This window comes from Schistocerca serialis, chromosome 9 (genome assembly GCF_023864345.2).
Source record: "Schistocerca serialis cubense isolate TAMUIC-IGC-003099 chromosome 9, iqSchSeri2.2, whole genome shotgun sequence".
NCBI lineage: Eukaryota > Metazoa > Arthropoda > Insecta > Orthoptera > Acrididae > Schistocerca > Schistocerca serialis.
This window is the reverse complement of record NC_064646.1, coordinates 139,288,553-139,303,676: the sequence shown is the minus strand read 5'-3', so window position 1 is coordinate 139,303,676 and position 15,124 is coordinate 139,288,553. Positions and strand designations below refer to the sequence as shown.

Genomic DNA, 15,124 nt, shown 5'->3' with positions numbered 1-15,124 from the left:
AGCATTGTACCTGACAACAGTTTAAAAGCCAGAATCTGAACAGTACAAAAGATAAATATAATAATACACAGTCAAATGACGGTTTTCTCGTATACTAGTTCACAGGATCAGCCCTGATGAAGGCCTGCGTATTTTCTTTCTCACATCTGTGAACAAGCAAGTGATGACACACAATAGTACTCGGTGCCTTCATGATGAGAGCAAATTTCAACACAAAAGAAGAAGTGATCACCACCCCTCTTGCATACAAAATAAATCCAACTGGTGAAGAACATACCTTATCACTGTTTTGTTAACAACTAACACAATGATCTGCAACAACTAACACAATGATCTGCCAGCTCAAAGTTAAAAATGGATACCCATTATTGCTGTCATACAAACATCAGCTCTCAGAAAACTGCAAAACTAAAAACAGGTTCAACAATGCTGCTGCAACTATTGTGTTATGGCGCTGCTAGATTGCATTAGACACTCACTGCTGACACAGGTAACGTTAACTCGCCCTAACTCACAGACATCTCTCTCAATCTGAAGACTACAGAGATGAAAGGCAGAGCGAAAGTGTGAAGAGAGTACCAGTTCATTCTCATGACTCAACTATGTGATTCTGCTCTGCCCGTGAAGGGACAATACTCAATTTTCCATCTTATATGCATGTCCCTCACAGGAAAGGTCACAATATCACTGCTGTGTTACTCACCTTCTTAATGTGCTAGATTACAACTGGGGTTAGCCAGAGGACCAGGTTAACCAGCGAGTAATTTATCAGTTTCACTTAGTGTGGTTCCTCCAATTACGTACGGGGCTATCATAAGAGACGCTGAGGAAGGAGATAAGGCACTCATTTGACGAGAAGTAATGGGATGACCTGACACCAAGTGTTCTGATAAACTTTGTGTGTCATACAAGGGAGCAAGTAAGATGAATTTATTTGGATTTTCAGATTCTCCTGGCAAAATTACTATATCCATGATTATTATCACACATGTAATTTTTGTGTCTGGGAAGAAATTAGGTATTTAAAATCATGTTTTCCCATGTTCTCATTCTGGGTTGAATATGCACCACTCAAAATTTTATGATCCTCTCAACAGGAAAATACTTCACATAGATAGTAGATACTCTAGAAATCGAGTATCGCACTTCTGAAGATTTGAATGGAGAACAGTGGAATCAAAGTCTGCATATATTAGGAATAATGGGAGATAATCTTAACTTCATTTACTTTATGGTGCTCACAAAATATTTAATGTTGTAGCATTATTAATTTGTAAATATTCTTCATGCACAACAACATGGAGAATGCCCGAAAAAAGAAGACTGAACTAAACCTATGAAGGTCATTCAATAAGTAATGCCCCACTTTTTTTTCCTTCATAACAGATTTATTGTTAAGAGACAGAATTTGGTGACAATATACATCAACATGTCTTGTCCATGTCCTATTTTTCTATGTAGTCTCCATCACGTTCTATGCCCATATGCCAACGTTGTGCAAGCGCATGTATTATTCAGTGAAGTGAAAATAGATTCTAAGTATCTTTATTCTGTCAGAAGTACCTAAAGTGAAACATATGTCTCAGAAGAACCATTCAGAGGCTCCTAATGAAACGGTGCAAAAGCTCCATCTACCATTTCAAAACAATCTCCCCACCCCCCAAACGCAAGCACTCAAGCATGCACGCGCACACTCAATCACTTTCTCTCACTCTGTAGGCAGCACTAATTACAACAATTCAGGAATGTAGAGTGACATCTTTATTGACCTGTAGCTACAATGTAGGACACCTATCTAATCTGTTGTAACTTAACTAAACTCCATTTTCATAGAACACATTTCACCATTTGTTCATCTGTGACTGACTTTCTGCTAAAGCCACATAATGGATGCAGGAGTGCTTATGTTCCGTAGCATACGTCATAGAATAACAAGAACAGACAAACCGACACTGTTGTGCAAACAGCCAAGCCTGGAAGGGAAAGCATACCAAATCGCATGCTGAAGAAAGGAGATCCTTTTGCACACTGAAACAGTCACACATAGCAGAAGACACTGCAAAGTGACACAGAGATGCTTGTGGTTTGATGCAAAACTTACAACATACGAGAGAACTGCTTGGGCTGGACCATCGCTGTGTTGGACTCTGTGGTTTACTGCTGTCTTTGGCCCTTAACACAACTCCCATTTGTGGCAAGTCGCAAAGTGATGCAGTAGGTCTCTGTAAACTTTCAAACTTGGCTATTTTTGAGAGGAACGAGTCACTTGCTTTCACATCTGAGAATCTCCAGTGTATATCAAAAATCTGAGTTTCATTGTTAGTATCAATATCTGCAAGATCCAAAGTATGTCTGTTTCCTATGGAGCGATGAGACAGTTTATCTGTAGATGATACTGTGAATGAGTCTACTGAGCAACAATCACTATCAGATGCATTGGATGCCACAGTGGCTCTCTCTTTGTTGTCTGGACATGCAAACGCTTTATGAATTATGTTTTTAAATCTTGAAGTGTCATTGTCAGGAAACTTAATCCTTTTTTTTGTCACACGTGGGGACAAATTCTGCTTCCTATGATTAACATTTCTCGTTTCAGGTTTCACTTTGTGCAAGGTTTCCAGGTTTTGTTTCTTATTTGAAGATGGAAATATTTTTTTAAGCTTGAATGTTATTTTCTCATTTTTGTCTACTAAAGTTGCATTTTTATCACAGTGTTTTTCCATGCATGAGTGTACAGACTTTCCTTTCTGGTTATTTTCCTGTTCACTCTGCAAATCCCAACAAGAGCAGCAGATAGTGCCAGACAGATCTTCTGCTTCAGCTGGACTACAATTGCCACATAAATTTCCATTTCCACTTCCTGATAATTGAGAAGGTGCCACACTCTCTTGGAGTAAGGCTTTCCCATTTTCATATAATGTGTGTGGTGTTTTGTTACTGAAAATTCCTGAGAAACCATCCAGATGATCCTTCCAATTTTCATTTTGATCTGAAGTCTGCACCAAAATTTTGTTTTTCTGAGTTTGTTCAATATACTTATTTTCACCTCTATTCATCATTTCCACAGGCCTATAAACAATTATGTCTGACAGTCTGGCTCGATTGTGAAAGTTCACCAACTTTTTGTTACATGTTTCAGCTATAGCTGTAGTATTCACAGAATTTAATTGCGTAGTGGGCTTATTTTCAGAATCTGCAATGTTTTCCACCTCGCCTTCATTAATATCAGGCATTTTATCGTAATACAACCGCAGATAATCTTTATTGTTGTTTGTTGTCACAAGTTTATTTTGCACCTCATTAAAACAATCGGCACTGTTTTCTTCTAACTCCTGACTCTCTCTTGGTGCGACATCTGACTGACCTGCTGTTGAAACATCAGGGAAGGTGTGTGCTCCATGAGACATGTCATGGACTATCATTAAATCTGGTAAGCTTTCAGCTCTTTCTTTAATTTTATATGGACGTTGAGAAACTAGTGGCCTTCCTCTTTGCAATTTTGCCCTTCGAGACCCATCTGTGACATCTTCGCCAGACAGTTTTCTCAGCAGCAATTCCCGATCAATTACTTTCTCTTCTAAGGTATTGCATTCACCTACAATTTACATTAAAATTAAAATGTTTTTAATTTCAATTACATATTTTACTATAAATAAAAACATAATTTGTAATCATCATTACATTACTACACTTTCTTTCAAGTTCTGTTCAGGAAGTCTTTCTCTTATGGGTTTTAGATATTAGGAATAGGTTGCAGTAGTTTAGTACAACTTGAATTAGATTGATGCTTAATCTTGTTTCCTTTTTTCATAAATTTATTTAACATTATAGATTAACATAAAATATATATAGTTTAGCAGTAATATATCCTCCTGTAACAACTAAATGGACTGTTAACACTTGGGTAATTCTCTTAAATTGTCACACTGATTTTGAAACGGAAAACCTTTCCGTCCAGAAAGAAATTATCTTTAAGATTACTGAATACAGACCTGAAAATGTAAGGACACACATTTACAAAATTAAGCAAGTTGTGGATGACCTCCAAGCTACACTTCTCTACAGCTTGTTTGTCATGTAAGAAAAGTGCAAACGTGTCATTACACAGAAGCAGCATCTGAAGCATACTACTTTAATGTTTTACTGTATCTGAATACCAACGAATCTGATTTGTTTGCAATAAATTCAGCAATGACAGTTACATCCCTAAATAGTAATATGTGGTAATTTTGTACTCATACTCCCAAGCTTGTGCACGGAACCTTGCTTTAAGACATATCCCTCAAAAAATTCATCAGTAAGTTTCCACATTTCCCACATTATTTACATTAAATATCAATTAAAAATCAACTGTAAATTAAGTTTTTGGGTGTTTTGCTTCATTCCTACAGTTAAACCCTTATAATTATTCTAACTGCCAAATAAAAATATCTCACAATTTTGTCTGGGAAAAAAAATCGGAAAAATCGCCTGTGGTTAGAGATTTATGGAAGACTTTATGTAAAACATTAGCCGGAAGTGCTTACTATAAATTTGGAAGCTCTGGGGTATACAGAATTAATTGTGGTCAAGTATTATATCAGCCAAACTAGCTGCTCTTGTTACAAAGGGTTTAAGGAACAACCTACCTTGGGACTGCATTTATCAGAAACCCGCCATAATATAGGGAGCATTCACAGAATGTGTATTCTCCGCAGGGTGGAAGAAGGCAATGCTCTCAATTTATCAGAAGAGCTTCAAATTTATAAAGCCAAAAAACAGGTGCCACGAAGTGTGCTCAATGGTCAAAGCGATGCTGTAAGTACTGCTATTTTGCTTTGTTCGACTATGTCTTACAATAACCTACTTTATGCCCACCCCACCCAATAACACTGAGCAAATAAAAAGTTAACTGTTGTTGAATTATATTAACAATGTACTTTTGAAAGAGGTATTGACGTGTGATCAGTGTCCAGCACCTGAAAATAGCTTTTAACGCACACTTAGTGATAGCAATGTAGTTTATGACCCCACAAATAAATATAAGAAAATGCACATTTCCTTCATTGTCATTGACTTTTCCTCTCAATACACGTTTTATAGAGACTGTGACATGTAAGGCAGGCCTGAAACTGGAAATATTGAATACAACTTCCACTAGGGAAAATGGCATTTACTACTAAGATTTAAATTTTTTGATGAAGTTTAACTGAAAAATTTCAAACATATATGGAATCTGATAGAAGAATTCATTAAAACTAATAATTTTTTTTTTCAAAATTTTAAAATATAAAGAAACTGACTAGGTTACAATTCTTTCAAAGGGTGAGCATAAAGTATCACCCCCGCCCCCCTTTGGTATTGCAAGAGTTAATCGTTGGACACCTCACTTATGAATAAATTGCCTTCTTGTTACCGAATTACCATGCTTTACGTATTTGCTTATTTTCTTGCATTGACTGTATTACCCTCGTGTTCAACTGTTCCTCCTTTGTTTGTACGCCTATTTGACTATATAATCTTATTAACTGACTGGTCCAATGTTTCCTCCTCCTCCTCCTCCTCCTCCTCCTCCTCCTGTTCTTTGCATGAAAGGCCTTCTGGCTGTTACATTCTTCCAACCATTTCTCACCTACACTGCATTCTAGTGGCTACAGCAACAGAGGGTGCTGATTACTTGCTTCATTTTTTTTTTTTTTTTTTTTTCAGTCATTCATTTGGTTTTTCCATAGTTATTTTATCATTCTCGTCTTACTTTGTTAGGTTTTTGTGTATGTTACTATTTTTTCAATGATCACTGAAAGAGTGCCTCAGAATCACATACTAACATTTAACCATTTCTTTTTTAACAATTTAAAATTTTTAAACTTATTTGTTGTTTTAATTTATTACATTTCACAATGGCATGTTCAAAAGTAGTATCTTTTAATGTCTCTGATTGTTTTTTATTTGAAAACTCTCAAAGCTCAAGTAGCCAACCTAAGCGATCTAAGAGTAAGAGGGCCACCGTCAGGAGGGTTCTGGTTTGGCGATGAGAGGAATCCTCACGTCTGAGAATGTAGCCATATGTCAGCCGAGTGTAACCAATACCGAGCCTACAGAGGACAGCGGATTCCCTGTGAGACACATTAAGTTTGCCATGTGGTTGTGGTCTCCTTAAATGTTCTCAGTTTGTTTGGGACCATCAGGACAGATCAATCCGAGTTCCAGACTTCAACAATCCATGGCGCATGAACGACCAAAGATCCAGTTCTGGGACCCCAACTTCCAGAATCAGCATCCTCATGGCCAGCTTGGCCAACCAGTCAGCTCGTTCATTTCCTGAAACCCCAAAATGACCGGCGGTCCAACCGAAAATGACTGGCCACACCACTTAATGGAAGTCAGAGACAAGATCCTGGATAGTCGTAACCTGTGTGTGATGAGAGCCGCATTGGTCTACAGCCTGAAGGCTGCTAAGGGAGTCACTACAGATTAAGATACTTTTGCCAGTGCAAAAACAGACATGGCTCGGTGCTCATTTAATGGCCATCAATTTAGCAGTGAAGACACTGCAGCTGTCTGGTAGAGAGTGGAGTTCACTGTAATGTACATGTGTATGCACAGCCTGTTGATCTGTTGACTGTTGAGCCATATGTGAATACCACTTCCAAACCAAGACACTTCTCAATCACAACCCAAGAACAGGCGGCTAAAAATTGTGGGGTCAAAGGACCTTTTGAACGGAAGGAGATTTCGAGACAAATCCGGAGTAGGGGCAAAAGCCACGGGAGCAGATGCGATGTCTCCGTGAGCAGAGGTGACAGTGGAGGAAATTGCAGTTCCGAACAGATACAATGGAGGCATGCAGCAATTGTATCCCAGTTCTCCGTTATTGCTGTAGGAGATAGAGCTCCCTTCCAGGGAATGAGACATGGTAGCTGGGATGTTCAAGGAAGCTACGAACATGTATAGTATAATTCAGCAGCTGTTGTTGGTACCTGATAGGTAATGGAGAGATTCCAACGTCGACTAGTAGGCTGTTCACAGGGCTAGTTCAGAAGGTTCCTGTTGCAAGTTTGACTCCACAATAGCCAACGGGGTCCAGTATTCCCAATGTTGAGGGTAATGCAGAACCATATGCAAGACTCTCATAGTTAAAATGGGACTGAATCAGGGCTTTGTAGAGCAGTGGAAGGGTAGAGCGATCTGCATCCCAGACAGTGTTACTAGTGCAGCGAACTGCATTGAGCTGTCACCAGCACTTTCGCTTAAGTTGATGAAGGTGGGGAAACCATGTCAGCTCTGAATCGAAGAATAGTCCCAGAAAGCAGTGCATCTCAACTACAAGAAGTAACTGACTGACTAGATAAAGCCTGGATGTGGGTGGGCAGTATAACAGTGACTGAAGTGCATGACTTGAGTCTTGGTGGCTGAAAACCAAAATCCATGGATGAGAGCCCATAACTGCACCTTTCGTATGGCATCCTGTAGGCAACACTTAGCAACAACCTGTTAAAGGAGCAATAATAAAAGCAAACATTGTCGGCATATAAGGAGGGTGATATGAAGACCACACAGTCACCAATAGACCACTGATAGCCACCTGAGAGAGAGAGATTCTGATTACAGAGCCCTACAGGACACCATTCTCTTGAATATGGGGAGGGGGGGGGGGGTGTACTTGGAGTGTATGATGCGACAGGAAGTTCATGACAAAAACTGGGAGTGGACCTCAGAGATCCCACACATGTAATGGACTAAGGATGTGGTGACACTATGTCAGACCTTAAGTCTTCTGTAGGTCAAAAAAGACAGTGATGTGGTGCTGATGACGTGCAAAGGTCATCTGGATGGTGGACTCCAGGTGAAACAAATTATCAGCAGTGGAGTGGCCTTTGCAAAAACAACCTTGAGATGCAGCCAAAAGGCCCCGAGACTCAAGGAGCATCACAGCGGCTTGCTCACCACACATTCAAGCAACTTACAGAGGAAGTCGGTATGTTGACTGGGTGATAACTGCCCATCTAAAGGCAGTTCTTAACTGGTTGCAGTACCAGAACCAACATGCTTTCTCTTCACTCAGATAGGAAACGACCCTCGTTCCAGATCCGACTGAAGTGGACAAGGATGTGACGCTTATAATCAACTGAGAGCCCATCCATTGAATGGAGCATCATATGGCCCCATGTGGTGGGCAACAGAAGATAAGCGCATTCATTCCACGAGTTGTTTTATGAGCTGAAAGGTGGGGTGGGGGTTATGAGACGCAGATGCGCGAGCATAATGCTCACAAATCTGTTCGGCAACAGTGTTTGGATCAGTACACATGGCGAATCTAGGTATACCTGTGTTGGAGAGGTATGTGATCCAATGGCGGAAATGTACCATTCCCAGGATTCTTGCTCTTGTCATTTTATGAGGTAGTGAATGCAGTCATAGAGCCATTTAAAGGCAACAAGGTGTAACAGTGATGAGTGCCAAAAGAGTCTACCTATGGTGCCTAATGGCTGCAGTGATCTCTGGGGTCCACCAGGGTATCATCTTCCAATGGCGGGATCCCAATTGCGATTGGAGTTAAGGTAGACAGGAGAGGTGAACTTGTCCCAGTCAGAATTATGAAGAACCCACCTGGGCAAGGGTCCAGGGGAGTAACGCTGAGGGAGGGAAGAAGATCAGGAAGTGTTCATTATCACACAGGTCATCATGGACCCTCCACTGAACACACGGTAGAAGACCAGAACTGCTAAAGAAGAGATCAATGGCCAAATAAGTTGTGTATGCCACGCTGAAGTGTGTGGGGGCACCAGAGTTCAAGAGTCAAAGATCGAGCTGTGCCTTTAAAGTTTCGATGTCTTTACCAAGGCCAATGATCGTTTACAGATGGTAAAATCCTGTTGTGCCCGTGTCCGTACCCAAACGGCCAAAGCTTCCAACAGTGTAACAAGAGGCACAAGGTCACAGCATACAGTGTCCAGCACACACATACAAACCCCTCTTATAACCATAATTGGTACGATTCTCAAAATAACCTCGGTAGACATGAAGGACAGGTCTTCCAGTTGCTGGAGACCATTGTGACGAAGCAAGCTGGAATAATTTTACTTCCCCCACTTGCTTTTCCACCTGCCTCCTTAAATTCGTTTTTTTTTTTTTTTTTTTTTTCAATTTGAACTCATTACTATTAACATAATCTGTATTTCATAAAAAGAAAGGTTGGCCCTCAGTTTTAAAGAATATAACACGAGATCTAATTTTGTGCTTAGTTTTATGAATCTAATTGATTTTCTAATTTATTTCAACTATACCTAGTTAATATCTTTTGTTACAGGGTGAAATCAGTAATTGTTTCATAACTTAAATTCTTCTGTTGACTTCTAAACAAATATAAATTCTGTACTAATTATAAACATTTGGAGGAGCAACTACTAGTATTTTTAAAGGATCTGTTTAGCTCTATTCAAAAACATTTTAGCAGAGCTGGCTCTTAATTAATTCCAAAGTAATTAACAGTTTTGTCCAAAGTATTGTTCGTGTACTTATATTTGTTAATTTCATGATTCAAACAAATAATTTGGCTTAACCCTCGTAGTACAAGTAACAAGTAACAAGCACTGAAAGTGAATGTTCAATTTATTTGAAAGACTGAACTGTGTGGTTAGGCTTTTACTGCAGATACATGACTAACAGTAAACTATTGTAGCAATATATGGATGTTCACCTGCAAACTATTAATGAGGCTTATGGAAGCTAAACAATAGGGCACTGACCATATTAAATGTTTATATGGTTGGTTGTAAAAAGTGAAAGTAAACTATGGTGAAATGCAAATGTGTACTTGTCTGCTAAGCTATTTACAGTAGTCAGTGTCCAAAGTACAAACTTCATTTTTCAGCCTGAGCAGCAACGCAGTACGTCGACACCATAGACAACAAACGAAGAAATAAGGCAGGTAGAACCACTAAACTGTTTCCTGGATGGCAGTACAGAATGCAGGATATGTGCTTAAAAGCTGCTGTAGCTCAGGCAATGGTGAAAAAACACATTATTATTCTACTGGTCTCAGGGTATCTGAATACTGTGGGGGCATGAAGCTACTTATGGGGTGCTGGTTACAATTAAAGGTCATGTACTGCCATCAGTTGAGACGTCAAAGGATTCACTGACATAGGTTCCCCAGCAACTTGCAGCGGAGATCTGGTACTTCAGGTGCCACAAGGATCTCCACCTTGGACAGAAAAGGAGAACATGCAGAGTCCAGTGATGTGGTGGCCATCGGCATTTCTTACAAGATGAGGATGGAGAAGATCTCCCTAAATTGGTTTCAGGGACAGAGGAACAATGAGGAGTTCAATGGCCAGCAGCCTGTGGTTCCTTCAGCCACCAGCTGGCATCTAGCTGTGGACCAGCAGGAACTGTGGAAGGAAGCCCAAGGGACCTCTTCCTAGCTAGAGAAGCCAGAGGAGGATGAGATGCCTCCAAGTGATGGATGGGGACCAGTGTTCCTGGCAGACTGGGAGCCAATGTTCCTGAACTGGGTGCAGTGGAAGCACCAGAAGGGATCCCAAACTGCCCAGGATACAGGTATCAATGCAAGGTGCCTACTGTAAGAGACGCAACAGGCACCATCGACAGAGAAGGCAATGACATTACAGCTGTAGCGTAAGACTGTAATTGGTCTGGGTTTAAGAAACTTCTACTTTTTTCTGGCCTCTTGATATGTGAGCATGTTCAGTGTCTTACACGCCTGATTTTCTTCTCACACTTGAAAATAGAGTCATCGGGTGAGCAGGGAGAGCGCAGCTTGCCACAGTTTACACACATGGGGGGAGGGACACAAAGAACATTTGTGTGCAGTGGACGACTACATCCCTACAGTTAGACGTAGCAGTACAATGGAGAAACATATGTCCTAACTTCATAAACCTGAAGCTCCTCTTAGGAGGAGGAACATTGTGTTTCATGTCACACCTTGACCTTCTCAAGCATCACCCTCCAAACCCAAGATGACGGCCCTGATAGCAACTCCGTTTTCCCTTGATCCCCTATGGACACAATGGATGAAGTGCACACCCTGTCACTCTAAAGTTGGCCTGCAGTTCATTGTCAGATTGCAGGAGGAGGTCACAGTGAAAGATGATGCCCTGGACCCTATTGAGACACTTGTGGGGAGTGACGGTCACAGGGATGTCACTCAACTTTTCACAACAAAGCAGCACCTGTGACTGGGCAGGAGATGGTATTTTAATGAGGAAGGAACAGCTCTTCATCTTAGAGATGGCTGCAACATCCCGTACTTGTCTTCAATGTTTTCCATAAAAAAATAAAGACTTTGTAACCAGAAAGGTGCCCTCGTCGATCCAGGTACAGACCAGGAATTGGAGGGAGGATTTTGCTCCTTGTCATCTAGTCCTGCATGCCTCTCACAGTGTGGCAAGGGAAGGGAATGCACTAGGATTGTATTTTCTTGCATCGTACAAGGCCTTGCCATTTGAAACGATTTTTGGGACCGTGTAACCACAAGCCGGTGGAAGTTCAAGTCGTTTCATGTGCAAACTATCCGCAACAGTGCCACCCACTCTGAACAGGTGCGCAAGATGAAGATAGTACCGTGAAACTAGAAATCAAGACCAAAATTATGAACAAAGTCCAAGCAGGGTCTACACCAAAAGAATCATCCAATGGAAACACAGAGGAGGTAAGGGATAGTCGAAGTGTAGGTTTGCAGCTCAGAAAGAGGAATCAATGTTGCAACGGCTGGGGCCCCATGGTTACCAAGCTTGTACTCATGAAAGAGTGGCAAGTCCCCTGGGGAGTTCTGTAATGAATACCAGTCCAGTGTTTCTGAAGCTCCTGACATGTCAGCTAGCCTCTCAATATGTTGTAATCTCTCTAACATAAATAGAAACAATTATTAACTAGAAAAGTATTTTATTGTTAATATACATGGCGTTAGAAATACAAAAGATCACCTGTTCTCCTCTCTACCTTCCAATCTCATATTATTGTACCTAACAGGAAAATAGTCAACAACAGATATAAGAAATGTAAATGCCAAGACAAACTTCAATTAACAAAATGTGTAATACACTACTACAGCATACAGCTGGCATTCCCACTCATTCTTTCCTGCATACTTCAAGGGTAAGTATCTTCAGAGTGCTACATGTAAATAACAGACAAGGGAACTTTGTTTATAGTATTTTTCTCATGGTTTAGAAGTAATTTATTGCAGGGTAGCATTAATATGCAACGGCAGTGTTAGTAACACACAAAGCGAATTCAGCAATGAAAGCAGATGTGAACCAAAACAAAACTGAAGACACAGAAAATGAATTGCATTTCAAGGCAGTGGAGCCAAAGAGAATCCTGTTGTGGGAGAAAAAAGGAGCCACTGACTACTAAATGAAATGTGGCATTATTAGTAATAGTGAAGAAGTGTGGATGATCTTTGACGTTAATGGTGACTCCCGTAGGCAAGATATACGATGTGTAAGCACATACACTTCTCAGGTTTGTCACAGGATCGTACTGTGTAAATCCCACAATATTTCATCAATGCAACTAAATATGTCAAGCAGTTGCATCAAAGAAATACTGTACTGATAATTTTCTGTGTTAGCAGTCAATACAAATAGCTCTTGTTCCTACTGTGGTTCACATTACCTTTGTACTTCTCCAGCTGTGCTTCTATGTTTCGCACCTTATCCCTCAAGTTTTTGTTTTCCACCAACAGCTTCTTCAGCTCCTCACTTGCTTCAGTCTTAAAGTCATTCGCAACTCTAACTGTTGTTAAGAGATCAGTCTGAAACTGCTGCCATTCTTCACTCTGCAAGGAAAAATTTCTCCTTTATGAAATCATTAACAAGACCCAGTAACTCGGCTAACAACATGAGAACATATCACCAATGATGAAGCCTGCAATCACACAGTTATAAAAAGAAGTATGGAATTTTCACATGGCAACAAGTAATTAATTTATAAATGCTCCATTTCATATACAAGCAGTAGCAATGAGGAAATGAAGAGAACAATGAGCATGATATTTGCGGAGTGACTCTCTCACTCTTCAGTGGACTGAGTATTGTTTTGAAACTTGCGGACTGTTTAGAACAGCGTGCCACACACTGTATTGAATAAGCAATCTTGCCTTTGACAAGGCAATGCTCTTACCAACTGAGTGGTATGAGGATTGTCTGTAAAATGTCAGGTTTGAGGCTTGAGCCCCAGTTCAGCCCATAGTTCAGTCTATGTTGCATACTCAGTCAAGTTGCATACTCTTTTATAGAATTAAGGGCTGAGACACCCAACCGATATATTAGAAGAAGAAGAAGAAAAAGAAAGTTCCTGAAACTGCACTCCCAAATTTTAATGGAGGAAGGTACACATCAAGAACAACTATGTTAGCTTTCTTGCACCATATCAATTTTTTTTTACAAGTTGAATGCTCTATTTACAATTATGTAGGTCGACTCGAAAGAAACTTACAAGCACGTTTCTGGATCACCTCACTGATCACTACAATTTAACTGTGTTATACTACAATTTGTGTGAAATTGTTGTTGTTGTTGTGGTCTTCAGTCCTGAGACTGGTTTGATGCAGCTCTCCATGCTACTCTATCCTGTGCAAGCTTTTTCATCTCCCAGTACCTACTGCAGCCTACATCCTTCCGAATCTGCTTAGTGTATTCATCTCTTGGTCTGCCTCTACGATTTTTACCCTCCACGCTGCCCTCCAATACTAAATTGGTGATCCCTTGATGCCTCAGAACATGTCCTACCAACCGATCCCTTCTTCTGGTCAAGTTGTGCCACAAACTTCTCTTCTCCCCAATCCTATTCAATACTCCCCCATTAGCCATGTGATCTACCCATCTAATCTTCAGCATTCTTCTGTAGCACCACATTTCGAAAGCTTCTATTCTCTTCTCGTCCAAACTATTTATCGTCCATGTTTCACTTCCATACATGGCTACACTCCATACAAATACTTTCAGAAATGACTTCCCGACACTTAAATCAACACTGGATGTTAACAAATTTCTCTTCTTCAGAAACGCTTTCCTTCCCATTGCCAGCCTACATTTTATATCCTCTCTACTTCGACCATCATCAGTTATTTTGCTCCCCAAATAGCAAAACTCCTTTATTACTTTAAGTGCCTCATTTCCTAATCTAATTCCCTCAGCATCACCCAACTTAATTAGACTACATTCCATTATCCTTGTTTTGCTTTTGTTGATGTTCATCTTGTATCCTCCTTTCAAGACACTGTCCATTCCATTCAACTGCTCTTCCAAGTCCTTTGCTGTCTCAGACAGAATTACAATGTTATCGGCGAACCTCAAAGTTTTTCTCTCTTCTCCATGAATTTTAATACCTACTCCGAATTTTTCTTTTGTTTCCTTTACTGCTTGCTCAATATACAGATTGAACAACATCGGGGAGAGGCTACAACCCTGTCTCACTCCCTTCCCAACCACTGCTTCCCTTTCATGTCCCTCGGCTCTTATAACTGCCATCTGGTTTCTGTACAAATTGTAAATAGCCTTTCGCTCCCTGTATTTTACCCCTGCCACCTTTAGAATTTGAAAGAGAGTATTCCAGTCAACATTGTCGAAAGCTTTCTCTAAGTCTACAAATGCTAGAAACGTAGGTTTGCCTTTCCTTAATCTTTCTTCTAAGATAAGTCGTAAGGTAAGTATTGCCTCACGTGTTCCAGTGTTTCTACGGAATCCAAACTGATCTTCCCCGAGGTTGGCTTCTACTAGTTTCTCCATTCGTCTGTAAAGAATTCGTGTTAGTATTTTGCAGCTGTGACTTATTAAACTAATAGTTCGGTAATTTTCACATCTGTCAACACCTGCTTTCTTTGGGATTGGAATTATTATATTCTTCTTGAAGTCTGAGGGTATTTCACCTGTTTCATACATCTTGCTCAACAGATGGTAGAGTTTTGTCAGGACTGGCTCTCCCAAGGCCGTCAGTAGTTCCAATGAAATGTTGTCTACTCCTGGGGCCTTGTTTCGACTCAGGTCTTTCAGTGCTCTGTCAAACTCTTCACGCAGTATCATATCTCCTATTTCATCTTCATCTACATCCTCTTCCATTTCCATAATATTGTCCCCAAGTACATCGCCCTTGTATAGACCCTCTATATACTCCT

The 15,124-nt window shown here is 40.4% G+C and overlaps 1 protein-coding gene across 3 annotated transcripts in view; it reads right to left on the bottom strand.

The window, feature by feature from the left end:
• Window positions 1-15,124, bottom strand: part of LOC126419844 (cytospin-A) — a 538,973-nt gene that overhangs the window by 29,878 nt on the left and 493,971 nt on the right. For all 3 annotated transcript variants that reach the window (XM_050087094.1, XM_050087096.1, XM_050087095.1), the window contains exon 12: window positions 12,625-12,787. In XM_050087094.1, the coding sequence (XP_049943051.1) occupies window positions 12,625-12,787 (163 nt within the window). The remainder of the gene's footprint in view (window positions 1-12,624; window positions 12,788-15,124) is intronic.